Genomic DNA, 26,154 nt, shown 5'->3' on the forward strand with positions numbered 1-26,154 from the left:
AGTGCCATCCCTCCTCCCCCCGCTTATGAATTAAAAACACATTTTTATATATTTAACACCATTATAAATGCTGGAGGCAAAGCGGGGTTTGGGGTGGAAGCTGACAGCTCGCAAACCCCCACATAATAACCTCACGACCCCCTGAGGGGTTCCGACCCCCAGTTTGAGAATCCTTGCACTAGTTGATATTAAGAAATCTCTAACCCTGGTATCAGGGGGTTATGTTAGTTTGAACAGTTGCATATAAAATGGTCCATGTTAAAATTTGAAATTGGTGTATTTTGTTTGTATTTTGCTTTAGTAGCGTATTTGGTTTTCTCACTTATCTTCGCATAAAATAGTCCATCTACTGAGTCGCCATGTTAATCTCTGCTCTAGAAGGTGAGGGTGAAGGTGAAGATAAAAATGATGAAGAGGAGAATGAAGCTGCAGAAGGAAGTCAGGAAGAAGAAGGTGACAAATCAAATAAATCTGGCTCAGAGGATGAGGTGAGCTACTTTAGAACAGCAAATAAGATTTGCAAATAAGCACAATGGGGGAAAAAGCAGGAATTTGATTGTTTCAGGGAAATACGTTTTACAGGGGATATAGTGACCACATCCTTTTTCCCCCCTCCAATTTATCCATAAAACCAGACCCCCATCCACATACTAATTTGGATATTTTCTCTATTTATATTAGTTTGAATATTTATTTTATTATTTCAGGCATTAGAATTTATAGGCTTGTAAAATCTGTGGTTACCGCTTCCCCTGCTACATACAGCAGAAAGAAGCTTTGTAAATGATGTGTTCGGAAGCAGCCTGCTGTGTTTTGGAAAAGGAACTCTCTCCTCCATTGAGTTTGGCTGATGTAATGCTATTTTAAAACTTCTTCTAACTTTCTGTAGAACTTTGGTGGTGTTGACCGGGTTTGTGCCAGGGAGATTGAAAGAAGAGTACAGTTTTATATAGTTAGCCACTCTTCTAGCAGTTTTGAAAATGTTGGATACTTTGGCAAATAGCAAATCTCTTAATGCCTCGTTTTGGAAGACTTCAAAAATATTTCAGATTTTCTTATATTGCTGCATATCTTATCCAGTTATTACCAGGATATGCAAACATTTTTATAATTATGACTAGCTGTTAATATCTAATTCACAGATTTCTCAAACTGTTGATTGTCATTGCTAAGACAGTGCTATAACTCAGGAACTTTAAATTAAAATGACAGGCCTGCCATTGGGTGTTGCAGGGAAGTAGGGTTGCAATACATTGGCCCATATCGGAGTTGCCTCTTGGGAGGACTTCTGATATGGTAATTACCTGTTTTCAAATTAAGAAGCACGAAGTCAGATATCTGTTTTGGCCATGCTACTTACTTTGTCTCCCTGAGTAATGCGGCTGTGGAGTACCTAAAACCACCAAAGTAAGAAATGATGGGTAGAATGAGTGAGTGCAGACTGTACTTTGGGGAGAGGGGGGAGTCACTGAATTCATGACCCTGCAAATGAAGTTGTTTGTTTAGATACTACTGAGTAAATCAGGCAAGAAAAGTAAGAAGCTTTTAAGGATAAAACTTCAGTTTATACTCATCTTTTATATTCTGTTTATAGGATAGGAAATAAAGATTATTTAAGGCTGAGGAAAGGGACTTTACCATTGTGCATTTTGTAATACTTGACAAGTGTTGCAGTATTTTATCCATAGACAATATGACTGGGATAAGGAAAATACCTCTCATTATTGCCATAATTAAATTTAGATTGCCATTTTGATGAACTTGAATCAAAATTTTCTATTCCAGATGAAAGAAGCTGACGAAAGCACAGGGTCTGGAGATGGTCCAATGAAATCAGTACGGAAAAGAAGAGTACGAAAGGACTGAGTTATTTCCAACTAGTATTTTTAGTTCCTGCTTATAGAAACATGGGATGCCATTCTGGTGTGCCTGACAGCATGCAAGTTACTGAGACTTTATTAAAACAAACAAAAACAAAAATACTGGACTTATCACTCCATATCCAGCCTCCTTGATCTTCCCAAACTTTACCTTTTTTTTTTTTCTTTTCTTTTCTCTCCAGGAAAAATGCTATCTGTGAAGTTAGATGGTGTTTTGAATTTAGAATAAAAGTAAAATGGCAATTTTATTATCTGATTTAAAAGATTGATATTCTTAGAAATTAGTTAATATTGGTTGATGGTCATTTTGGCTCTAAACGTTTAAAAAAAAAACATGAATAGTAAATGCGATAGTATTTTTGCAGCTCTAGCACAAATGTAGCGTCTCTAGTAGTTCACAGCCCTAAAGAAATGGCCAGTTATATTTCTTTTCTGTGCAGAGCTAAATACAATAGTTGTTTTTGTATGATAAATATTCAGTGCTAGCAACACATTTTATTGTCAATGATCTACCTTTATAATATGTTTGTGGTCACATGTTCACTTTAGGCATTTGTTACAGTAATTTATTTGACAAAGTATCATTCACTGGTTAATAGATAGCATAGCATGTTTTACATTTGAATGCAGAGACTTTCCATCTACTTGAAGTAAAATGGTGTACAGGTAACTTTTTCAAACTTTTATAGTTCTCATGTTCCAAGCCAGAATGGCCTAATCCCGGTTGACAAAATATTTGCTAAGTGTACATTGCCTCTTGAAAATAAAATATTTAATATAATCTCATGTTTCTCATGAAATGTATTAGTCTTACAGATGAGAATTTTGAAGGGTTGAGTTTTTATTATAGTCATAAGTAGCTGGACACCTTCAGTTACACTAGGATCTAAATAAACAGCATGCTGCAAGAGAAACTTGTTTGCTTCTATCTTATACTTTACAACTACATCTCAATGAATTTTTTATCATTGGACATACCACAAAGGTCTTTAAAAGCAGGGTTTTCTGAAATTATTGAACTTTGGCTTTTGCCAGAGAGAATTTGGCAGAATTCTCAGTCATGGGATTTTGGCTTTTTAGACTGAGTTTGACAGAACTCCTCCTAGAATTTTTGACTGTAAAGCAGTGAATCAGGCACTCTGTCATACACTGCCAACCCTTCACTATTCCAGCAGTTCATCTTTCCTGTTAAAAAAAAATCTACTCACTTTGCTTCCAAACCTGAAACAATGTCACTCTAGCTCTTTTTTATAGCAAAGCCCTTCACAGGATTTAAGATTTTAAACTAAGTTTCTCATTTTCTTTGTGTTATTGTTTATTCCTCAAACTACTTCCCTCAAAACATTATTGTGGATTTCTAAAGAGGTTTTAGGGAGCAGCTTCTTTTTCTCTTCCTTCCCTGTCCTCTTTTCTCCTATTATCCCCATCCACAGAAATGGAAAACAGCCAGGGGAAGGAGAACGACAGTAACTATCCCCATTGCTTGACCCTCCTGTCCACGAGGCGTTTGTCTGGGGCAAAGGTGAAGTTTCTAGCTTGTGTGCAGCCAGATTCACATTGAACTGTCTCAGCAGAGGAAAGTCTCATCCCTGTTGAGCAGCAAGCAAGTAAGCCTACCTCACTAAGACTGGGAGCCAACAGTAGGGAAGAGGTGGTAAGTCTTGCTAGCCTCTTCCTAAGCATGGGATCCCCATTCCCACAGCTTGCAGATCTGTCCAAGGCCTGAATCACTAGGGAAGGCCAGGTTCTCCATGGCAACCGGGAGGCTCTGGAGAGGAGGGGGGAAAGGTCCCCCCTCCAGTGCAGAGACTTCAGATCCCCCTTACCTCAATTTTTATTCCTTTCGAGGTAACGAGTGTTCCAAGGCCTGATCTAGAGATTAATCACTTGGAAGAGAGATGTAGCTGTTTCAAAATTGAAAAAGCAGGGTTAGGCTTCTCTGGAAAAGCCACCCCCCTGAGCAATGTAAGTTACAGCAACCTAAGCACTGCTGTGGATATGCTATGTCAATGGGAGAGCTTCTCCCTCCAGCATAGCTACTGCTTAGACAGAGCGCTCTCCTCTTGGCATAGAGCATCTTCACCAGACGCACTACAGTGGCTCAACTCCCTCGCTGTAGCACTTCTAGTGTACACTAGCCCTGAGTTGACTTATGCAGTGTTCAAGTCTGTAGCTTAAGAACCTAGATAGGGTACGCAAACCTCCAAAAAGATCCTTTTAAATAAAGTGCAATGTTTCTGAATTACTAAAAGGGGCTTTTAACAGCTTTCTTCAGTTTATTAGGTTCTCTATCAGTGTGGTTTTTAGATACCCAAATCATTGGGCCCATGATAACTTACAGTTAAACATTTACCAATCTGACAGATGTTTTGGGTCTGATCCCACTGCAGTTATTGGAATAGATTGGGCCTTTAAGTACCCACTATGTAGTGTTTAGAACACAGAATAATTAGTGTACAAGATCATACAGCAATGCAAAGTATTTACAGAAGAAAGTTTTCTTCTGGTGCACATGTAGCTTATTCAGGTTAATTACTTTGAAACAAAGTTAAGGGAAAGAAGTGAATGTGAATTTTCTATTGCTGACTAGTTTCACTGAATAGCTATGCATATTTACTTTTAGTACCCAGAGACAACCAGTGTCAAGGCCCTAGATGGTAATAACTTACTGAAAAATACTATATACTCAGCGTGGTTAGCAAATGCTAATCATGCCTACTGTTTAATATTTCTATGTAGAACTTTTTCACATTAGTTTAAAACTGCCTTAACTCTCAATGTTTTCATCCGTAAAACATTCCAACCCTATATACTGTCCAGTCTAAGACAAACCGAGACAAGTCAAAAGCTTTTATTAAATGTAAAATCAGAAATACAACACAATTTTTAAATGTTCATAAGTTAAAAGGCCACAATAGTGGGAAGCAAAATGTTTACAGTTGAAATGACTACTCTATATACATATGGCTAAAATATCACTATCCAATCTTACATTAATACAAAACATGATTAAGATTACTCCTTGATTTTAGGAAAGTGGCTCAACTCTAACAAGTGCACCAGGTGACAATGGTGGATCTTTCCTATTATGTAAAGGGGGTGTAATGCTATCCCTTACATCATAGGACAGTTACGGAGAAAGGAGCAAAAGTATATATATTTAAAGACAAGTGTCATGGGTATTGTTTTATACCCAAACACCACTTGCCTAAGTAATTAGCCAGAAGATTAATCCTATTTGCTACCAGTACTTGAGTACACATAGGATGTTTAGTAAGCACGAAGGGGACAGATAAACCCCAAGGAAGTTTAAAATTACTGTTAGGGGTTTATAAGACCCAGCCCCTATGTTGGCCAGGCAGTTGGGTTAAAGCCCTAGCCAGGTTAGGTCCCATTCACTCTACAAATTTAACCTTGTTGCAACTGGGGCCCTGACTCAATATCTGACTTAGAAGCTTCACTTTTGGCATCCCACTTAGAGCCATCTAAAACTGTGCAGGTATAATTTTTTTTTTTAACAGTGGTGGGGAGAGGGGGGGAACAACCCAGGCCCCATTGCCTGAACAGTCTCAATCTTTCATGGGTGTGGTCTTATGTCACCACTCTGCTGTTGCTGAACTCTAGTTCCTTTAGCTGCCCAAGGAAGCTCAGTCTGACATTGGTTTAACTCTTTATGGTTACATCCACTCACCCAAACATAATTCTCATGTTTGTTTTTATTTTACAGAATCCATCACAGTAGTGATAAAATGCAGCCTTGACAATAACACATTTTACTTTACTTCTTAACATGGGAAAAGTGATTTCCAATATTGAAAAGATGTTTTAACTAACATTCATAAAGCCACAGCAAATCAACTAGCTTGATATAAAAACATTTGGGAGGGATGTGTAAGTTTCAATACTGATAAATGAAGTCTTACCAACTTGTACCTTTTGCTTTTTCCACTATTAATACTGAAGTACACAAAAAAAACTTGTAAAAACTTTGCTGACCTTTACTACAGCCCAATCCTAGTAACAGCAGACCATTTAACACATCTACACTAGAAAACTGAATGGTTGCTGAGGGTCACATAAATCAGTCCCCTTGAAGCTGTGCTGAAACAGCATTTCAAATACTAATGTAGCCAGAATATCCCATCCCAGAAATACACAACTACCAATTTCTGCCCCTTCCTGATAGCATGGAAGCGTATTAGTGCACAAATTGGAAGTTGCTACCTATGGCAATAGAAATCAGTATACGGAGGCTGTTTGGGCACCAAATGATGTTTGAAACAATAGGTTAGCTGCTGGCACCTACGCACTGCTCCAGTGGCACATAGAGGCTAGGGCCAGGTCTACACTACAAAGATTTGTCAATGTAGCCATATCCATTGGGGTGTGAAAAAACAATATCGCTATGCTGACAAAGCCCCCAGTATAAAAGCAGCTATGCTAAGATGAGTGGTTCTCAACTTGGCGTAACACCACCTCCTTGAATGATGTTAGCTAATGGAAAAACTGCCAGCAGTTAAGGAAAAGAAATTGATTTGAAGTGTGAACAATATCATATACGTTGTAAACAGTTTAACATCCCAGTAATTCAGCACTCCCCACAAAATCTTTTACAAATTGGGGTTATCTTCAGTTTGTCAAGAACAAGCAAGCCATTAGAACCCTGCAGAGAAGAGTCACATCTCTACTAGTTCATGAAAATCCTTAACCTGTTCAAAATATTTATTTTTAAAAATGTTCGTTTTTAATCTGTGAAGGTAATGAGTGTTCTAGACAGATACCTAGTTATTTTTTGAGCTGAAGAAAAGGTGGTGCAAAGTAAGTTTAAGTGTTCATTTAAAATAAGATTAACACCATTTTACACCTCATCGTATTTATTCTGCTACAAAACACTATCCTAAAATCTTCAAAGTAGTTGACAGTCAGATGTTTGCTTAATCTGACAAACTGAATCCAGTTTTGACAAGACATGCCATTGTTGATTTTTGAAACAAATATGCAAGTCTAGTTATAAAGTCTCTACATTACATTTGCACATTGCTCAGAGGCTAACAATACACAAACTCATGGCTCCAGTTGTTTGATGTTTTTAACTCTGTCTATAATTGCCATTAATCTTCAAATATCCAGGGAAGCCACAAACTAAGGTATTTTAACTCATGTAGCCTATGCCAATGAAAACAGAAAAAGCAGCAGCAATACAATGACGTCATCTGGAAAACAACCCCTTACTTTCGTTTGCTTTTTGTGTCAGTTGTCTGGAAAACACTAGATGCAGACATAAGATTTTCTATATATTGTCCAAGAACTTGATTTTCTGATTTGAGTTTCAGGTTTTCTTCCTTAACAGCATCTACTCGTGCTGACAGATCTATTAAAAAAAAATTATCTTTAACACATAACACACACAAACCATGTGATGCACCCAAATCAAGTTTACATAAGGTAAAACTGCAAGACAATACATATGAAACACCACAAAAGCATAAGTGTCATCCAACAGTCTTTTGCTAAATCAAGTTATTTGCAACGTGACAGTGTTATCATATGGCAAACTTGTTACCCAACCATCTCATTCTGTTAGTTATCCTTCACTTTTCTGTTTCTGGTCTATTTAAGATTTCAATTGTAGATTTATTTTGTGTGATTCACCTAGTTTTTCAAGTGCTAACATGCTTATCTACTGCTGACTAAGCAGCCATAGAAATTTGCAGAACTTCAAGCATTAATAAGCTCATCCACAAGTATATTTAGTCTGACTAAAAGAAAAGTTACTGAAGCAGGTCCACTTTGACTTTTGAGTCATTTGGGAGCATAGCCTGGACACTAAATCATACAAATAAACAGAAAAATGTTGTTTGATGCCAATGAAGTATCTGTCCATCATGTTTATGCGTCTTACTCTGCATTGTGCAGTAAACATTCCCTTGGATAAAGACCATGGACAGCAGTACTAGATTGCCCTTTTGACCAATGGATTAAGTGTTACCATAGAATACAAGGAGTCTCCCTACAAATATCTGCATGCCATTTAACATTTTCAACATTCTAGGATGGCAAACTGCTAACCTTCGAGTGTGTGCTGCAGTTCCAAAACTTGATTAATAAGCCGTGTTTTTTCTTCCAGTTCTACCTGATTTTCAGCCTCAACAGCTGCAATAAACCACATAAATTTTAGTGCAGGCTTTCTGGAGAATTTGCTATTACACTAAAGAATATTAGTTAAGAGGAATAAAGGCCTTCTACCATCCATATCAGCATTCATCATTGTGGAATGGGAACTTTCCACTCCTGGATTCAGGACTTCTGGGAGAAGTTCTGCTTAAAGAGAAAAAAAAAAGTCAAAAGAAGAACTAGTCACAGCTATAATGTAGGTGTAATTATCTTTAGCGGTGAATTTTACAAGGGCTACGAGGGAGAGTCAAGTATTGCCCACTCCCCATTTACACACAGACCAAAGAGAACAGCGAGGGGCTTTCAAACCGATTCCTAGTCCCAGTCCGCACACCATGTAGTCTGTCACCACACACGGGGAGTCACTTACTCCCCTCAATCAGGCCTGGGTCAGTTCACAGGACAGGCAGCTGGGCGCCTCTCCTCTGCACGGACCGGCTCAATGCTGTCCTGGGGACTGTGTCCTGCTTTCAGCCCCGGCACGGGCCCTTCCAGCCGGGTTCGCTATGCGGACAGCCCACGCTGAACAGGGCTGAGCCCCAGGAGCTGCTCTCCCCCAGCGCAGCCACCCAGCCCGGCCTGCCGCCTAGCGTATCCTCGGCCCCGCCCGGCCGCAGCGACCAATGCCGCCGCCCCGGCCGGGCTCAGCCGAGCCGAATCTCGCTTACAGGGCGCTGGCCGGGTGCGCTCGGCTGGGAGCCCCAAGCGGGGCGGCCCCTCCCCACTCACCTCGGAGTCGCGCCGCTGCTCGGCAGGCTACAGTCCCCGGCGCCCAGCACCAACTCACCGCGGCTCCGCCTCCTCGCGCCTGCGCAGCCTCCTCGCCCAGGGCCGGTGCGCACGCGCCGCGCCTCGCTTACCCAACAAACGGAACACAGACTCTCGAGGAGGCGGGGCTGGAGGAATCAGTCAGCTCCGGGGGCGGGGCGTTTCACGGGGACAGCAAATAAGCAACGGGAGCTAACATCTGTCCTAACGTCACTCTGGCGCTTTGCTTGATTGGATAAACTGTCCCATAGTGGGCGGGGCCTGGGAGACCAAAAGGAGGCTTGGGAAAGAGGGCGGGGCATAGGTATGCGAAAGCCCAGAGACCCGCCGCGGCCTTGGGCGGGGTTGTGCCTGCTGCAGGCGTGATCGCGGGGGTGACAGGCCCGACCGAGAGCGGGGGCTGGAGTGCTCCGGAGCCAAGTGGGGGGTGTTGCCCTGGCATGCTGCACAGCAGGCCTGATGAATTTGTCCCTTATTTACAATGGCCCCATCGTCTGGGGTGACCAGATGTCCCGATTTTTGGGTCTTTTTCTTATATAGGCTCCTATTACCCCCCACTCCCGTCCCGATTTTTCACCCTACCTGTGCCTGTCCCCGGGGCTGAAACCAGCACGGGGGCTGCCCTGTCCTGACAGCCTATCCGCATGGGGCAGCCAGGCTGCCCTTGCTAAAGTTTCAGAGTAGCAGCCGTGTTAGTCTGTATCGGCAAAAAGAAGAACAGGAGTACTTGTGGCACCTTAGAGACTTAGTCTCTAAGGTGCCACAAGTACTCCTGTTCTTCTTCTTGCTAAAGTTATCATCACCCACGGGTGTCGAGGGGCTGAAGCCAGCCCACAGGCAAAACGGCTGCTAAGTGGTTGAGGGGCTGCACAGAGACAGGGACTGTGGGGAGCAGAAGAGACAGTGTGAAAGCAGGATGGAGCGAAGGATGGGGAGCAGAAAGCAGATTTAGTGGTTTCAGGGGTGGTGCAGTAGGGAGCCGAGGAGATACAGAGGATAGTGGGGGTATCAGATGGTAGCTTCCGTCAGCCTGTGGGTGGGGAAGGGGAGTCCCCTCTGAGCATCGGGGAAAAGGTGGTGGTGCCAACTCTTGGAAATTGGTTGTGACAGAAGTGTTGCTGCTGGGTCAAGACAGCAATAGGAAATGGATGGCAGTTCCCTTATCTTAGGGATGAGAAGATGGTAAGTATTGGAGTCTTCATCTGAGCAGGCAGGGAGAGGTGTGTGTGGTTTTTTAGTTCATTAAAGATTGACTTTTCAATCTGAAATTATCACACACATATTGGCAGAGGAATAGAAGTTAAAAAGTCAAAACACTAAAAATATTACTCAGAATTAAAAAAAATCATGATTTTACGGGCCAATTTCATTGGGGGGGGGGTTGACCCATTATTTTTGATCTCTTGAGGTTGGCAATACTGCAAAAGCAAAATGTGCCCCTGGGAAAAAGGCACATGCACATTAGTTCTGAATGGGGAAAAAAGCTATGTAGTACTCCACCCTCTAGAAGTGTTTCTGATATGTGCCAGTAATCACAAGGTGTATCTCCAAGGTACAACAGTCCTTTGCATCAGGTATTGAGGGAGGGACACTTGTGTAGCATCTTTGGAATTTAATCTCTGGCTATACATAGATACTTATCCGAATCAGTCACTAATTCCCAAACCATTTGAAGTTCTCCTATTGCTTTTTATGCACATCTGTTGGATTTTGTGAACATCTTTATGTTTCTGTAAGTGCAGAAGTGTATAGTACTTAATACTGTGAGTAGTCTCATTTACTTTAATGGGACTATTCATGGTAGTGGGTTCTCTACCCAGGAGTAAATGTTCATAAGATGCAACTCATAACCTGTGTTTATCAGGCAAATGAGAAGCCAGCTACTCTGAGAGTTCCAATCAAGGCTCCAGGTCCTGATCTGGATAGGGCAACTTTGGACTGAAAGCTGTCCTAAGGCTGGCTTAGACAATACTGAAGGATTTCCCCAGGTAGTTAGGAATCCTTAGGTGACCTAGAGCAGGGGAATCTCAACCTTTTTCTTTCCAAGGCCCCCCCAACATGCTATAAAAACTCCATGGCCCACCTGTGTCACCACAACTGTTTTTCTGCATATAATAGCCCGGACCAGTGTTATGGGGTAGCAAGCAGGGCAGTTGCCCAGGGCCCTGCAAAGCTCAGTTGCTCAGGCTTCCGCTTCAATCTAGACAGTGGAGCTCTGGGGCATCAGCCCCTGTGGGGCTCCAGAGCTTTAGCCTTGGGCCCCAGAAAGTCTAACTCTGGTTCTGTTTGGCAGACCCCCTGAATCTTGTTTGTGGCCCCCTGGTTGAGACCTGTTGTGACCTAGAGACACTGTTGCACCTTGCAGAGTGCACTGGTTGGGAGACTGCTATGAAGCTCAAATTAAATTACTGTTTTTGTTAATGTTTGTACAGTGCTTCAATGGTATACAGTACTCTATGAAGCCTATGTTGTTGTTGTATATGGTGACATGGTGATGCTGCATTGTGATGTTTGAGTCTGAGCCTTCACCCACAATCAGGCTCACCTCTCAGTTCTACCAATGAAATGAGAACCAATGATGGTGTAAGAGAGACCTCTAGTGTCTAGTTAGGCTAGGCACAGATCTCTTTTCTTTTAAATAGATTCAGGAAAGTTCTTCTTATTTGCATTTAGATATTTATTTCTGATTAGACTAGATTGCACAATCACTTCATGTTGTGTTAATGGTACAGAAATGCCATTTTATTAAAGTTAGGTTAATAGAGTGGAGCTGTATGTATGTAACCAGTAATTATCAATACTCTCTATGTATTAATTTAAAACTATTAAATCTGATAATGTAGTATTCTGAGACCATAAAAATATTGCTAGAATGTATCATAACCACATAATAGGGCAAATACAAATACTACATGTTAAAGAGGCACAAGATTGTGATTATTTCTTTTGTCATCTAGACTTTCTACAGATTTCCATGTAAAAACACTTTTTTCAATATTACTATTATTGTTGTTTCATTTAGTGCTGTAGCAGCTAGGAGCCCTAATCATGGGCCAGGACCATATTATGCTAGGCACTGTACTAACGCAGAACAAAAAGATGGTCCCTGCCACAAAGACTGGACATTAATGTCAGTGGTATGATATGCAAGATATTCTGTATCAGTACCTGAGCAATTTGGAATTTTTAGATTGGAAATCTTTTGATAGCTTTTAGTGTGTTTCAGCCAAAATCTGTCCTTGAAAGCACATACATGGCTGCCACCAAAGTCAGTTTGGACCTAAAGAAGCCACTAACGTGTTTTGGGGGTTTATTTTTTTGTTTGGTTTTGCTTCTATGTTCAAGTCTCATCCTGACAATGCAATGTAGAGAATCAGATGTTGGATACAACTAACAGCAGATTCTGAACTCTCCTGCCTTATAATCTGTTGACACCTCAAGTTTAGCTATCTCATATACCACAGTGTTATTTTCAAGGGGGATGGGACAGCACTTAAGTACTGGTTATAGATAGATAACTTGGGTCACATGGGTATGTAGGTGAGTGTCTTGGACTATACACTCCCTTCCTGGGGAAATGTGTTTTCTGCTGTATTTACACCTTGGAAAGTATTCCATGATACTGTACCATGTTGATGGATGCCTCCTAAATGCTGTGCTAATTTTAAAAACCAACAAAAACCACTCTTCTTTGTACCTAACAAGCAACAGTTTATATAAAAATGAACAAGTTTCTCAGGATATGAAAGGATTTATGGCTGATCCTCATCCTCTCTGTCATAGAGCCTTTGTAATTAGAGCTGCTGCAAGCTGTTTGCTTTTAGAAAAGGTTTTTTTTTTTAACCTGTCTAATCCTCGCAAACAAGCCCCCAGTACGGTAGCTATGACTTTGGAGCTTGTCAGTGACACTCCTTGATTGGCCAGCGAGTGCTACTAGTAGAATGACAGAAGCTAGCTCTCTCCCTATGATCTTTCATGCTGCCCTTGTTATGCTGCCAGCCTGGCAACCAAGAGTCATCTTAGATCTCTGGCATAGACCGAGCATAGCACTGCTACAGCAAAACCACCAGCACAATCCAATTCTCCTGTTATTAATTAAATTCCTTCTAAACTCAAGAGCATGGACGGCTTTTGCATATGTATGTGTGTATATGTGGAGTTTGTTTACCAGGCAAAAACCATTCTGTTTTTGTCCACCAAAAAAAAAAAAAAAATTGTTACAGGTGTTTTTTACCTGAAGAGACTTCTCTTCATAGGTGTAGTAGTTTCTCCCTCCTATTATTCCCTGTTTTAAGATAAGGAGCATTGGATCCTAGCAGTGCCACTCCTTAATCAGTCATGGGGGTTCATTTAACTAAAACACTGCCCCCTTTCTCCTTCTGGGCCTGAGTATGCTATTTCAGCAGGGCAACATGCTGAACACCCTCTATTCCTACTTAAATGAATGGGAGCTGAAGGTATAAGATATTCAGCACTTCACAGGCCTCTAAAGTGCAAAAGACCTGGTTCTTGCACAAATTGCAGTGTTCACTGGTGTGGTATAATTGCTAGGTTTCCAAACTAGTCTCCATCTAAACTAGTGGTTTAATAACCATTAATAACATTTATACAAATGCAAGGAGGAGAACAGTGGGGAAGACTCCAAAATGACTATGGTAGATGCTATTATTTTGTAAAAATGTTCATAAATTAATCCTAGAGGTCTTTTTGTTTTTTTAAGATGGAGTGGGCTTGCAATGGAGTCCTTGCTTAGTTTATGACTCTTTCTATGACTGAGTGTAACTGCTTGTAATAATAGATGTCCTCAGACCATTATTCTAGCTTGTTCTTTTGTGGACCAGTCAGTTGTCTGAATTATAAAATCATGTTGGATAAAACATTGGAAATTCTGATTTGCCTTTGTTTTCCATTTTGTCTTGTGGGGTGCTTTCAGGGGTTGTTTTACTTTGCTCAGTTTGGGGTAGGATACTATCATAATGTCTGTTTTCGATACATAACTCTGATCATTTGGGAGGGCAAATGTGCTTTGTGTTGTTTTGTTGTATCTAAGACTTACATTTCTCTTTTTATAAAATCGTATAGTTTTAGGCCTCAGCTGTTGCTGAAAATGAGATGATGGAGAATTCATTATTAGGTTATTCAGTTATTTAAAGATGCACAGGGAATTGGGCAAATATTTCTTTGCATGTGTTACTGTAGCACAATCAGCTAGATTAGCTCTTGGTAGTCTGAATAATATGCTGCCACATTTGTTTTGTAGGCACTTATATGGTCCCTATGACTATAGTATCTAAGTGCATCATTATCTTTAATGTATTTGTCTTCACAACAGCTCTACAATCCCACTTTTACAGATGGTGGACTGAGGCACAGAGAAACTAAGTGACTTGCCCAGGATCACATAAAAAGTTTGTAACAGAGCAGGAAAGTGCTAGACTAGTCCCTTAAGTACTGGGCAAATCTTCCGCATCAAAAGCCTTCTGATTCCATGGGTCAGTGTTTTTGAAGTTAGCATAACGTGAGAGTAGAGGGTGGACAGTTGACTCTTCTGTACTTAAGTAATCTGTTTGAGATATGTGTGGGACGGAGGAGAGAAATATTTCCTTGGTGAATACATAGTGAGAATAGTTATGATGATGTTCTTTAAATGCTAGGGTAATGAGGAGGAGCTTGGGACCTGAACCAAGAACATGTGTGTAACTATGTAACAAATAAGGCAGTGGTTCTCAAAGCCAGTCTGCTGCTTGTTCAGGGAAAGCCCCTGGTGGGCTGGGCCAGTTTGTTTACCGGCCGCGTCCGCAGGTTCAGCCGATCACTGCTCCCATTGGCGGCAGTTTGCTGCTCCAGGCCAATGGGGGTTGCGGGAAGGGCGGCCAGCACATCCCTCAGCCCACGCCGCTTCCCGCAGCCCCCACTGGCCTGGAGCCGCGATCGGCTGAACCTGCGGACTCAGCAGGTAAACAAACCGGCCCGGCCCGCCAGGGGCTTTCCCTGAACAAGCAGCGGACCGGCTTTGAGAACCACTGCAATAAGGGACAAATACCAACTATATGTATCAGAGTGCAGATCTGGAAAGTGAAGGTACTGTAAAAGGTATTAGAGAGACAAGGTGGGTGAGGTAATCTTTTATTGCACTAACTGCTATTGGTGGTAAGGACAAGCATGTAAGCGTCACAGAGCTCTTCCTCTGGTTCTTGCTTTGTGAGCCCTTGGGGGATCATCTGTGCCTGCCTGCAGCCCTGAATACAGATGGTCCCCCAAAGGCTGACAAGGGAATGACTTGAGGAAGAGCTCTGTGCTGCTTGCAAGCTTGTCCTTTCCACCAACAGCATTTGGTCGAGTAAAAGATATTACCCCACTGAAATTGTCTCTCTCGTATCCTGGGACCAAGACTGCTACAACAACACTGTGAAAGATATTGTCAAGAAAGTGAAGTGGCAATGAGGTAGCTATGTTGGAGGAAGCTGAATTGGAAGCTGGACTATGTTTTCAACACTGTCAGCAGAACAAAGACGGAGGTAAATTTGTTTGCTTTTTAAATTTTTATAGTCTATGACAAGTGCATATATTTAAAAAAAACAAATCTTGAGGATTTTAAAGGGACACAGCTTGTTTGGATGCCTGCAAATTCTACTCCTCTCCTCAGCAGAGTGTTACATAAATAGATGATAAATTGAAAAAGTACATTTAAAAAAAGTGAAACCAACATCTGCTAGACACAGCTGCTCTGTCACTTGTCTTTTTTCTTTTTTTTTTTTCTTCCTTTCCCCGATCTCATTTATAGGTTGTGTCCACTTAGACCCCAGTCATGCATTGCGAACTGTGCAGGCAGAATCAAAGTGAAGTCAGTGGGGCTCCTTGGGTTGGAAGCTCTCTGGGGCAGGGACTTTGTCTGTAGAGTATGTAGCATGCATATGGTGCTATATTTTACTAAATAACAGTCATTTACCTTGCTTAATGCAAAGTAAATTCCAAGTAATGCCCTGCATACAGGGATCCTTGGCATTAGACACTATGTGGAACTTACCCTCCTTTTTAGGGAAGGTACATTTTGGAGTCTTAATTGACTGAGTCCCTTTTGACTGAAGCAGACCAAATAAATCCATTGTGTAACTCTCCTGACTTCATTAGCCCACTGTGTTTCGCTAACCCCATTTCATCAAATTTATGTCACTTCTTGCTTTTCAAAATTGTTAGCACAAAAATCTTGTCTGGATAATTTCTAGGAGTACACTGAAGGTGATAGTGATAAATTTGCCTCCTCACCTGGCCCCACAGGCAGGGCACTGTGAGTAACACAGCTTATTCTCCTCCCCCCTCCCCTCTCTGCATCTGACTGCTCCCAACTGGAAGCAGCTGCTTCTGTTTTGGCACCACAGCAGCCTCTGGTGGGTAAAAGGTGCAATTGCAGTGCTCTCCGGCAGAATGTATTTTCTGAGGAGAAAAAAATATTCTTCGAGGGACATGAATTTTGCCTGTGTGCAGTGCTGCAGAATTCCCCTGGGAGTAACGTGTATGATGTCAAATACCCATCTCTACATCCAATCAGATTTGCCTTTCTGAAGATTAACTACCCTTTGGTGAGAACCTAGAAGCAGATCTGCTGCCACCTGGCTCCCCTCTCACTGGGAAGAACAAAATCAAAAGGGCATATATTTATTTGCATATTAGTGCAAATTAGTCATCCTTGATTTTGGTTATTTGTTTTTGAGCAGTAGAGACTGTCTGAAAAATTCACCAGAAGGTTGAGAGATTAGGCATAAACTATGTTCATAGAATTTTGCTAGTTTATTTTTGTTTCTGAAATTCAGTGCCCTTTATCTTGAAGAAAACATTTGATTACTAATCACATATGCTGAAAATTGATTGTTCTGTCTTGTAAAGCAGTGCACCAAGATACTAATATCTACTCAATGCTGTTTAAAGAAGAAATAAGAGGATTTTTTTTATTACTGGAAATACTTAAACACTGCCCTAAGTAATGTTCCACTGTTCAGCCTCTTTGTTTATTAAAACGGTTTTTACATTGCACATTAGATCATTTACTTCAGCTAAGTGGATTTTCTGACTGAAGATTTACACAGAGAGCGAAAGAGCGTATAATTTTTAGCAAGACATGAGTGACCCTGAAGTCACAACTGATTTACATGTAACTAAGAACCAGCACTAATCCATTTCTTATTAATTTTCTTTATAATATTATCTAAGGCATTTTGCCAGACCAGGAGAGATATTCATGGTACTGTAGCCCATATTATCTTCAATTTACAGGAACAGCAAGTTTCACTGTACAAAAGTAATTATCTATACTTACATGTATCCCAAGTTCCAATTAAGATTTCCTAAAACTAGCTGACATTGCTTGCAAAAGGAATTAATGTATTCAGCTTCACTGAAAAAAGTATTTTCCATATAATAGCAATGATCTTTCAGCATCATTAATAGTCAAGATTATTTGAGTGCATAAATATGTACAATTATATTATGACTAGAAGGAGAGAGAGAATCTCAGCATGTTTTGGCTCCTGACACAACAGACAAACAGTAATATAGCTTGTCACTTCCTACTGGTGGTGAACACTTTCGGGTGTTTTATTTCTAAAACTCGTGTCTGCATCATGGTTTTTTCCATGATGCATAGGGTAAACCAATAAACCATTCACTTCCTTTTTGACAATGTTACAGGCACAGGAGGAGTCTGCTTCCACTGACTGACAACACAGGCTTCACTGTTTCCCCATTAGAACAGGAATGTATGCTCCCTCTTCATCGACAATAGGATCTGTTGTACAAATTCTGAAATGAGTATGGCACATCACTTTTTAGACTGCAGCCTTTCTTTCTTTAACCAATATTGTCATGTGGGGGGGGAAATGAAAAGGAATACAAACTGCTTGATACTTTTTACTAACAGTGCTAACTACTACAGGTCCCTAATATCAAGTCTTTTCTTTATCTGCAGAGATGACAGATGGCCTTTGATAAGATTTTCAAGTAATACTGCTTTTTGCCAGAATGCGATACAATTATTATTTCATTTTGCCACTAGCTATAAGAAGTGCTGTAAGTAACACATGGCACCTTCATGCAACTTGACAATCACAGCTAAAGAAAATTGACCTATACCAAAAGCAAAAAAAGTGTTGATTAAGATTATCTATAATAATTTCATAATGGCAGTTTTATTTGCCAAACAAAATCAAGCTAGTGTTTGAATGAATGAGTTCTGTGTCTCAGGTTATTGTACTAATCTGTCTCATATTCTTTGTATGCCAGTAGCACCTATAGGCCCAAATTGAAATCAGGACCCCATTGTGGTAGGCATTGTATAAATACAGAATAGGAAACAGTTCCTGATCCAACAAGCTTGTAGTCTACTTATATTTCCTCTCTTTAACACTAAGTAAACCATTTAATTTAGGCAGTAAATTGACACTCTTCTCATCCCTTGAAGACCTGGACTTCACAGATGATGTCGCTCTCCTATCACATATCCAACACTATATACAAGAAAGAACAATTCGACTCAATGCATTCAGCCTGCAAATTGGACTGAAAATCAACCACAATAAGACATATCATGACCTTTAATATTGCCTCACCATCACCAGTATGGATAGAGGATTATGTTCTCATCAATGTAGAAACCATCACATACTTGGGCAGCACCATCAGCCAGGATGGTGGAACAAGCCAGGACATCCGGAACAAAATCAATAAAGCCAGGAACACCTTCAGGAGCTTAAATACAGTCTGGAAATCATCAAAATACAACATCAAAACCAAACTCAAGATTTATCAGAGCTACATACTTTCAACACTACTTTATAGTGCAGAATGTTGGGGAATGAGAAAGTATGACATGTCAAAACTGTCTTCATTCCATATAACCTGCCTTAGATAAATCCTCCGTATCTTTTGGCCCGGAACAATCTCAAACCAAGATCTGTTAACATAGTGCAGCCAAAAGGATCTGAGCATCATCATTGCCAGGATGCATTGGAGACAGATCGGTCATGTGCTTCAGCTGGAAACTGATTCCATAACCAGAGTAGCAATAAGATGGACACCTGAAGGCAAGTGAAAACGAGGCCGCCCGAAAACAACATGGCGAAGAGCTGTGGAAGCCGAGCTGAAAAACCTGGGGCGCAGCTGGGGAACCATTGAAAGACTTGCCAGAAACAGACAGGAGTGGAGGAGCTTCGTCTCTGTCCTAAACACCAGAGGCGTAATAGGAACATGATGATGATGAAACCATTTAAGTAAGAATTTTTGAAAAAAATGGAGTCCCACCTGCATGTGAGAAAATGTGTGCATGAATCCTCATTTGTACACATAAATATGGCAGTTGCATGTTCAAACTGTTTGCCAAGAACCTATTTGTATACAGAATACTCCATTTTGTTCACCCAGGAGAGTTGGATGTGCATTTTTCCCAATGCACAAATTGACATCCAATTTTTAAAAATTTTGTCCTGCTGATTCTCCCCCCAGCTTCAGGCTATGGATGACAAACATAAAGTACATGGCGTGGTCTTGGCATTTTGCTAATGTAGCCCTTGTACTGCTGTGTTTTGTGAGAAGACCTTTCAATGAGTCATAGCTCACCAAAGCTTTAATGGTGACCTTACAGTGAGGGGGAAGTAGGTTTTTGCTTTTTGCTTCTTTGTGAAGTACAACATAAAGAAGCCCTGAAAGCTCTGCGGAGAAAGGTTTTGTTTTTCATGTCTAATTTTTTTTTTCCATTAGAAATTCAGCTCTTGTTTACCCTGATTTTCTTGTACGTAAATACATATATAAAACACCAATCCACAAAGCAGAAAAAACTTTGGGCCTTCTTTATACATTGTAAAGAAGTAAACAGGCACAAATCCAATGTTTGTTCCAGCTCACGTTGCCTTTAACGCAGTGTACAGAATGGCAGTATCCTAGCTTCTACAATTAACAATAAGTGCTGTTCTCACCATTTAGTTGAAATTTTGTCTTTATTTACTTTACACAATCAGTTGGGTCTGTAAACTTCTTTGAGAAGTTTGTAAAGTGTTGTTAGTATGTAAAAGAAAAGGTATCCCTTTACTTCTTTACCCAAAGCTGGAAATACTTTTACCTCTTCACAAATATCTAGGTGTGTTGAGAAGCAATAATTTATGTCTGTGCTGCTACTATACTGCCGCTGAAGCTTATCTTTTACTACCATTTTGTATTAGTTGTCTCATTCAAATTAAAAATGAGATTTAAAAAAGAGATTTAAAAAATCTGGGTTTTAACAACAAAATGGAGAAATGCTGCTGTTCTGAAATAGCAATAGATATTAAATATTCATGGCTTGCAGTCAGTTAATCAGAATCAGTAACCCTGTTGCTTAGCCACAGTTTTCCCTGGCTTTTTGCTATGCCTATACTAAAGAAACTTGAACATGTAAACTTGCAGTTTGTTGGTCTGATATGTTATCAGCTAGCACACACATTTAGCACAATATTTTTCTTGTAAGCTATACTTATTATCTTCATCCGTATTAAAGTTCTTTATTTTTGTCTATTTCTGAGAGGTGCAAAAATATTTACTACAGTTTATTAAGATGAGTGTCTTTCTGTGATCAGACTTTAAACTTAATTTAACTGGAGCATTTGCTTCTGCAATCACATCAGCTCATGCTCAAGCAAAGTCCACTTGCTTATCATTCATTTCAGGGTCCGGTTTCAAATTGCCCTTTGCTTTTGCACCCTCCTTGCACTGGCTGTAATTAATTTCTTGGAATTTTTTCTCTCTCACTCTAATTCCATTCCTTCTTTCCAGGTTCATCTGTAATTGGCCTCATCTGTCTCTCACCAGTCTTACCACTATAGCCACAAGACCCTTCTCTTCCTCAGTTCCTACCTTCCAGAGTTCTCATAGTTAATGCTAACATAAATTTTGGAAGTGATCTTAAACCTTATGCTTCAGGGTTTAAAGCAGTATCTAACTATGAGGGATTAGGTGGTTTCTTGCATCTTGCTCTGAAGCATCTGGTTCTGGCCACTGGCAGAGACAGAACACTGGACTAGATGGATCACTGGTCTGAATCATATGACTGTTCCTAGAACTGCATGCCTGTGCCCCTCTTCCCCTGTGATTTCAAATCCTATCTGAAAACATCACTTTTCTGTCTTGCCTATTCAGTACCTCTTAATTTCTCTCTCCTGTGCTATTATTAATTATTGCTCCTGCTGTTGATTCCTGGGACAAAAATTTCTGGGGTCAGTGGCAGACCTGTCACATTAAGGGACCCCAACTCTGGAATTCACACTTCTCCATGGGTCACCAGGGCCCAAATGTAGCGCACTTCAGCTTTTGATGGAAAACATATTTATTTCGTTTAGCACGTTTAATTCCAAGTTTGGGTATTTATATTTGAGGGTTTTTTAATTACTGACAAATGACATGTTAGCTATCAATATTATAGATCAGGCCTGCACAACTCGTAAAGCGGCGAGGGCCATATTACTCAAAAGAAAACAGCTGAGGGCCGAAACCCCCCCCCGGCACCGCTGAAACCCCCCCCCAGCGCCGCCCAGCCCCCCCCGAAACACAACACCCACCACATGGAAACACCACCCCTCCCCCCCCAGCACTGCCTGCCCCACAGAAACAAGCCCTCCTTTCCCAGCGCCGCCCCACCGAAACAGCGGTATTGAACCTTGGTAATATGTTATAGCGGGCCCCTAAGGTAGTATAATTAAGGTAAAAGAAAAATGTCTTTTTTGCTAGAAGTAGAATAAGATCTTCCCCCCACTTTGTAATCAATTGCCCTGTTGAATGAATGAGGTGTGAATGAGGAAGGTGTGGAAGGCAGGCACCTCCAGACAGCTGCAACCCTTGGAGAGCCAGACCAGATCAGTAGAACAGGTCAGCCACCGACTCGCCGCTCGCCTCCTCAGCCCCTCTCCCCCAGCTTGCCTACTCACCCCCTGCCACTGCCCACCCGCTTGCCTCCTCAGCCGCCTCCTCCCCTGCTGCCGGCTCACCTACCCCCCCCCCCCCCCCCGCCACTGGCCGCCCACTCGCCTCCTCAGCTCACCTCTCACCCCCCGCCACTTCCCGCTCACCTCCTCAGCCCCCCTCCCTCACCCGCTGCTTGCCTACTCACTCCCCCGTGGGCCACACAGTGAGCCCGCCTACTCACTCCTCCCCCCCCGCGGGCCGCATGCGGCCCCCGGGCCGCATGTTGTGCAGGCCTGTTATAGATGGTGGCAGCAGCTTTGTTTTTGTTACCCACTCAGGGGACTTGGTGGTCTTGGGATGGAAGAACAGGACTGGCTTCTATTCTTGATGTGACCATAGACTTCCTGTGTGATTTTGGATAAGTCACATCGGTTAAGTATCTAGTGCATAACTTTTGAGATGCTTAGGATGTTATTTGAAGAGGTATTAAGCAACTACATATAGTTCAAATTAATGAGCTGTCAGTGCTCAGCACCTCTGAAAATCAGATCCTGGGTGCTGTAGCACCCATGGACTTCAACTAAATATATGTGCTTGGCCTCTCTGAAAATGAGGCCTTGAGGGTCTCAAGTTGGGCACCTGAAAAATGACATAGACACCCAGTGTCAGTGGACACTTTAAAAAACATAGGCCTGAACTTCTTTGTGCCCCCCTTTTCTCATCTGTAAAGTGGGGATAATATTTTCCTTGCTGACAAATGTGTTGTGAGGCTTAATTAATTAATATTTCTAAAGCATTTTGAGATCTTCCTTTGGAAGGCCAGAATCCACATGCCAGTCCAGTCTGAGAAGGTGGCTGTTGGGTAGATGCAGATCACCCTAAATCATGGAGCCACTGTGGGTATGGCTGCACTGCACACTAAGCCAGGGCTCTGATTCAGAGCCCCCCTTATGTCCACACACAAATCAGTCTGAGGAGGGTCAGTGGGCACTCAGGACCTGGGTCCCAGAACCCTGCTAGGTGGGTGAGTCAGAGCCCAAGTCCCACTATAACTCAAGTCCAAGCCCTGTCATTTTGCAGTATGGATACAGCTCAAGCCACAGAGCCAAGTCAGAAGGTCTGCATAGTGCAGTATGGACACATTAGCACAGCTATGAGACCTGGGTGCAGCAGCTGTAAACCTGGATTTACAGTGCAGTGTGAAGCAACAGAGAGTCCTGTGGCACCTTGAAGACTAACAGATGTATTGGAGCATAAGCTTTTGTGGGCGAATACCCAGTGCAGTGTGGATGCTCAAGCACGGGCTTGGAAACACTGACTCGAAAGCCTGGGACCCATAGATTAAGGCTTAGTGTGCAGTGTAGACATGCCATGTGTTCCTTATGCATCCCCACCAAAGGACAGAAAGCTAGATGATGTTTCTGTGGCTCCATCCCTGGCCTGTGCTTGCCATGCCACCACCTACATGTCACCATATAAGCAGCCTCCATGAAACAGTATTCCTTGCTGTGCAGGGGGTGTGCACACTCTTTGCCCCTTACCCTGATGTCCTGTATCCCATTACCCAGCAGAACAGCAGTAGGTCCACTGCTAGAGGATCCTTTATGACTGCAGGATTTGCCCCCTGTAAGTATAAAGTCAGTTTATTGAGGGTAGTTTATACATAGATGGTGCATGAGTCTTTCATTTGGCACCGTGGAGTGCCGGAAGCTCTCTAGAAGAGTGGGGGGGCCCCCAGCACTCAGACCATGGTCCTGCCCCGAGCCCCACCCTCGCTTCACCTCTTCCTGGCCCTGCCCACAGCTCACTCCTCTATGCCCGTTCCCCCCCACTACCTCCCCCAGTCATTCATCCTTAAGGCAGGAAAAAAATGGGGGGGGGTATAGTGTGTGTGTGTGTGTAGGTAGGTTGTGTAGGCTGGTATTCTGTGTGTGTGTGTGTGTAGGTGGGTTGTGCAGGTGTTATAGTGTGTGGGGGGGCAGGGTTGGGCAGGAGGGGAGTGCTAGATAGCCATGTAACCGATACTCTGTGAATCCTTCTTCTGCCCATCCCTCTTTATTTCCCTGCGGAGTCTGGCCTGGGGAAGAGCAGCCCGGTCCCCAGCTGACCGGGAATTCAGCCCCTCCATCCCAGCCGACCAAGAGCTGTGGTGGGCTGAGTGGGTGCTGCCCTGGGGCAAGGAACAAAGGCTGCCATTCTCCCCGCCCCTTTGCTGGGCAACCTGCCTCCCCCGCAGCCAGCTGTGGTGGGGGAACAATCCACTGGCTTGTTGGGCTTGCACTGCCTGGGGATTGTGGCCAGTGAATCGCAAACACGTCCCCCCAACCCCTCCGTTCTGTGCAGCCTGCCCAAACACGGACCTCGGGAAGAAGTGGAGCAGATGGGAAGAGGCGGCATGAGTGTGAGGCCTTGGGGGGAAGAGGTAGGACAGGAAGGAGTACATGTGGGGCCCCAATCTGGGCACCGGAGCCCCCCCACACTTCTAGGGAGCTTCTGGCGCTACTGCACAGGGTGCAAAGGCGGCAGGCTGGCATGCCTCTAAAGGTAGGTGACCTGTGCCGTGTATGGCATTTGCCCCTTGCACGGCCAGCCTTTTTTATTTTGGGGAGGCTTAGCCTCCCCAACCTCTGATACACGCCACCCATGAGTTTATGTGAATTATAGTTTCAATTTTGCATATAAACTCCTAGCTATTATAGTGATACATACTTTCTAAAGCAATAAAATAATACTTAAGGGTCTGATTCTCTGCTCCATCACACTTATACGATGCTGGTAGAGAATAAGATCTTAAAAGTCTGAATTATGGTAGACAGTATGAACAAAAGACACTAAACAAAATAAAATGTTATAATAAAGAGTCATATGGTAGAATGAGAAGAAATGGGCCATGCTTTACACAGTAATCAATGAGCCACATTTCTGGCCTATGTAAATCAGCATTGTTCAATTGAGGTCATGCTCATTTATGACAGCTGAGAATCTGGCCTGTCCTCTTTAATAATTTTACTACATATGCATGGTATAACACATTCAATTTTTCCCATAAATAGAAATATCCTATTCCTCATTCCAAATAATTTTTTGATCCACAAACAGGTGCCCTTACAGTTTCTTAAAAACAATTAAATGCATAACAGTTGGGATTTAACTAGATTGTCATTCCAGTCACTAATTAATTTGTGACACTTCGTGTGACCTTTATCTGCTGTATATTGATTATGGTGCTAATCTGTATTCAATGGGTATTTTATTTTATTTTTTAACAGTAACAGCTACTGAGCTAACAAATATACTGTATTTTTCCTACTAAAATAGTGGAAGGCTACACAATTTCCAGCTGGGAATATGTGTCACCATACACTATTTAGACTACTTCCACAACTCCCCAGAAAAATCTCAATTTTTATTCAAATCACAAGGCTTATTCAACTAAACAACTAGAAAAGTTTACTCAAGGGCATTTCCTAAAAATAACATTCTAGTGGGTAATGAGAGATCTGCATGTGCACACACAGACTTCTTGTATTACCTAATATTATTGTTTAGTCTTGGAATTTGTTGTGTTCTATAATCAAATGACTGGCTTCTTACCTGAATCATCTGCCAAGGAAATGTTGGTGAAAGTGCTGTCTTCCTCTTCCAGAGGTACCTCCATTTTGTTTCAGTTCTTCAAACAAATTTGTTCATCAAACAATGGCATTTGTCACCCATAGTTCAGCTTGCATGTGACATCTCTTGTTAAAACTTTAATGATTCCATCTACCAAATTGGTGCTACCTGATCCTTCCAGTAACTATACATGTCTTTCTTTCAGTGTGATCTCTTGCCTGAACCCTGAGCTCTTTCCCGGAAATTGTTAAACTACAAAGTTAAAGAGTTATAACAGCTTGATCAGATACATGCAGAGCAAACACTATTGTTTCAGACTGGCTGTGTGACAAGTACTGTACTTTCTGCATAATGAGATTTCTTTTCTTTTCAAGACAGGAAGAGGTATAGGAGAAAACCCAACTTTAAGAGCTCAAATAGATAATTTTACTTGTAGCCCAAGCAAATGCAATGATCAGGTTTAGGAGCTGCAGATTAAAAGCCTAGTCCTTCAAATATTTAGACACATGAGTGATTTTACTTACATGAGCAGTCCCATCAAAGCTAATAAGACTAGTTGCATGAGCAAAGTTACTTGCATGTCTAAGGATAGGACCTTATGTGCTGTGCTGTAGGTAGGAGGAAAATGGAGAAGTTGTCACAATATAGACAAATCCTTCTTTATTCTTTTAGGTTGCATTTTTAAATTAAGTCTGTTTTTCATGAAATTCTGTGTATATGTTGAATTTGATATGACAAACTAGAAAATGCACCTTGAACTGTGTACCCCTCAGAAACATACTTTTGTTGCATTCATGGA

At 41.9% G+C, this 26,154-nt stretch overlaps 2 protein-coding genes across 6 annotated transcripts in view; one reads left to right on the forward strand and one right to left on the reverse strand.

The window, feature by feature from the left end:
* CLGN (calmegin) overlaps window positions 1-2,661 on the forward strand; it is a 65,811-nt gene extending 63,150 nt beyond the window's left edge. For both annotated transcript variants that reach the window (XM_054031150.1, XM_054031152.1), the window contains exons 15-16: window positions 379-488; window positions 1,786-2,661. In XM_054031150.1, the coding sequence (XP_053887125.1) occupies window positions 379-488; window positions 1,786-1,866 (191 nt within the window). In that variant the 3' untranslated portion in view covers window positions 1,867-2,661. The remainder of the gene's footprint in view (window positions 1-378; window positions 489-1,785) is intronic.
* Window positions 2,662-4,715: 2,054 nt separating this feature from the next.
* SCOC (short coiled-coil protein) lies at window positions 4,716-25,540 on the reverse strand. 4 transcript variants are annotated; one of them, XM_054031158.1, is made up of 4 exons: window positions 25,338-25,540; window positions 8,127-8,198; window positions 7,950-8,033; window positions 4,716-7,251 (listed from the first exon to the last, which is right to left on the reverse strand). In XM_054031158.1, the coding sequence occupies exons 1-4, from the start codon at window positions 25,399-25,401 to the stop codon at window positions 7,109-7,111; spliced, it is 363 nt and encodes a 120-aa protein (XP_053887133.1). In that variant the 5' UTR covers window positions 25,402-25,540; the 3' UTR covers window positions 4,716-7,108. The 4 variants fall into 4 exon arrangements, with proteins under 4 accessions (XP_053887133.1, XP_053887134.1, XP_053887137.1 ...); XM_054031159.1 differs by lacking the exon at window positions 25,338-25,540 and adding an exon at window positions 8,784-8,864; XM_054031162.1 differs by lacking the exon at window positions 25,338-25,540 and adding an exon at window positions 8,723-8,742.
* Window positions 25,541-26,154: the final 614 nt, after the last annotated feature.

This window comes from Malaclemys terrapin, chromosome 5 (assembly GCF_027887155.1).
Source record: "Malaclemys terrapin pileata isolate rMalTer1 chromosome 5, rMalTer1.hap1, whole genome shotgun sequence".
Lineage (NCBI taxonomy): Eukaryota > Metazoa > Chordata > Testudines > Emydidae > Malaclemys > Malaclemys terrapin.

Excerpts from the sequence above, each read along its gene's own strand:
- SCOC (XM_054031158.1), bottom strand. The coding sequence starts at position 25,401 with ATGGAGGTACCTCTGGAAGAGGAAGACAGCACTTTCACCAACATTTCC. Across the intron at positions 8,199-25,337 it reads TTCCTTGGCAGATGATTCAG|AACTTCTCCCAGAAGTCCTG; the intron begins GTAAGAAGCCAG and ends CTCTTTAAGCAG. Across the intron at positions 8,034-8,126 it reads GATGAATGCTGATATGGATG|CTGTTGAGGCTGAAAATCAG; the intron begins GTAGAAGGCCTT and ends GGTTTATTGCAG.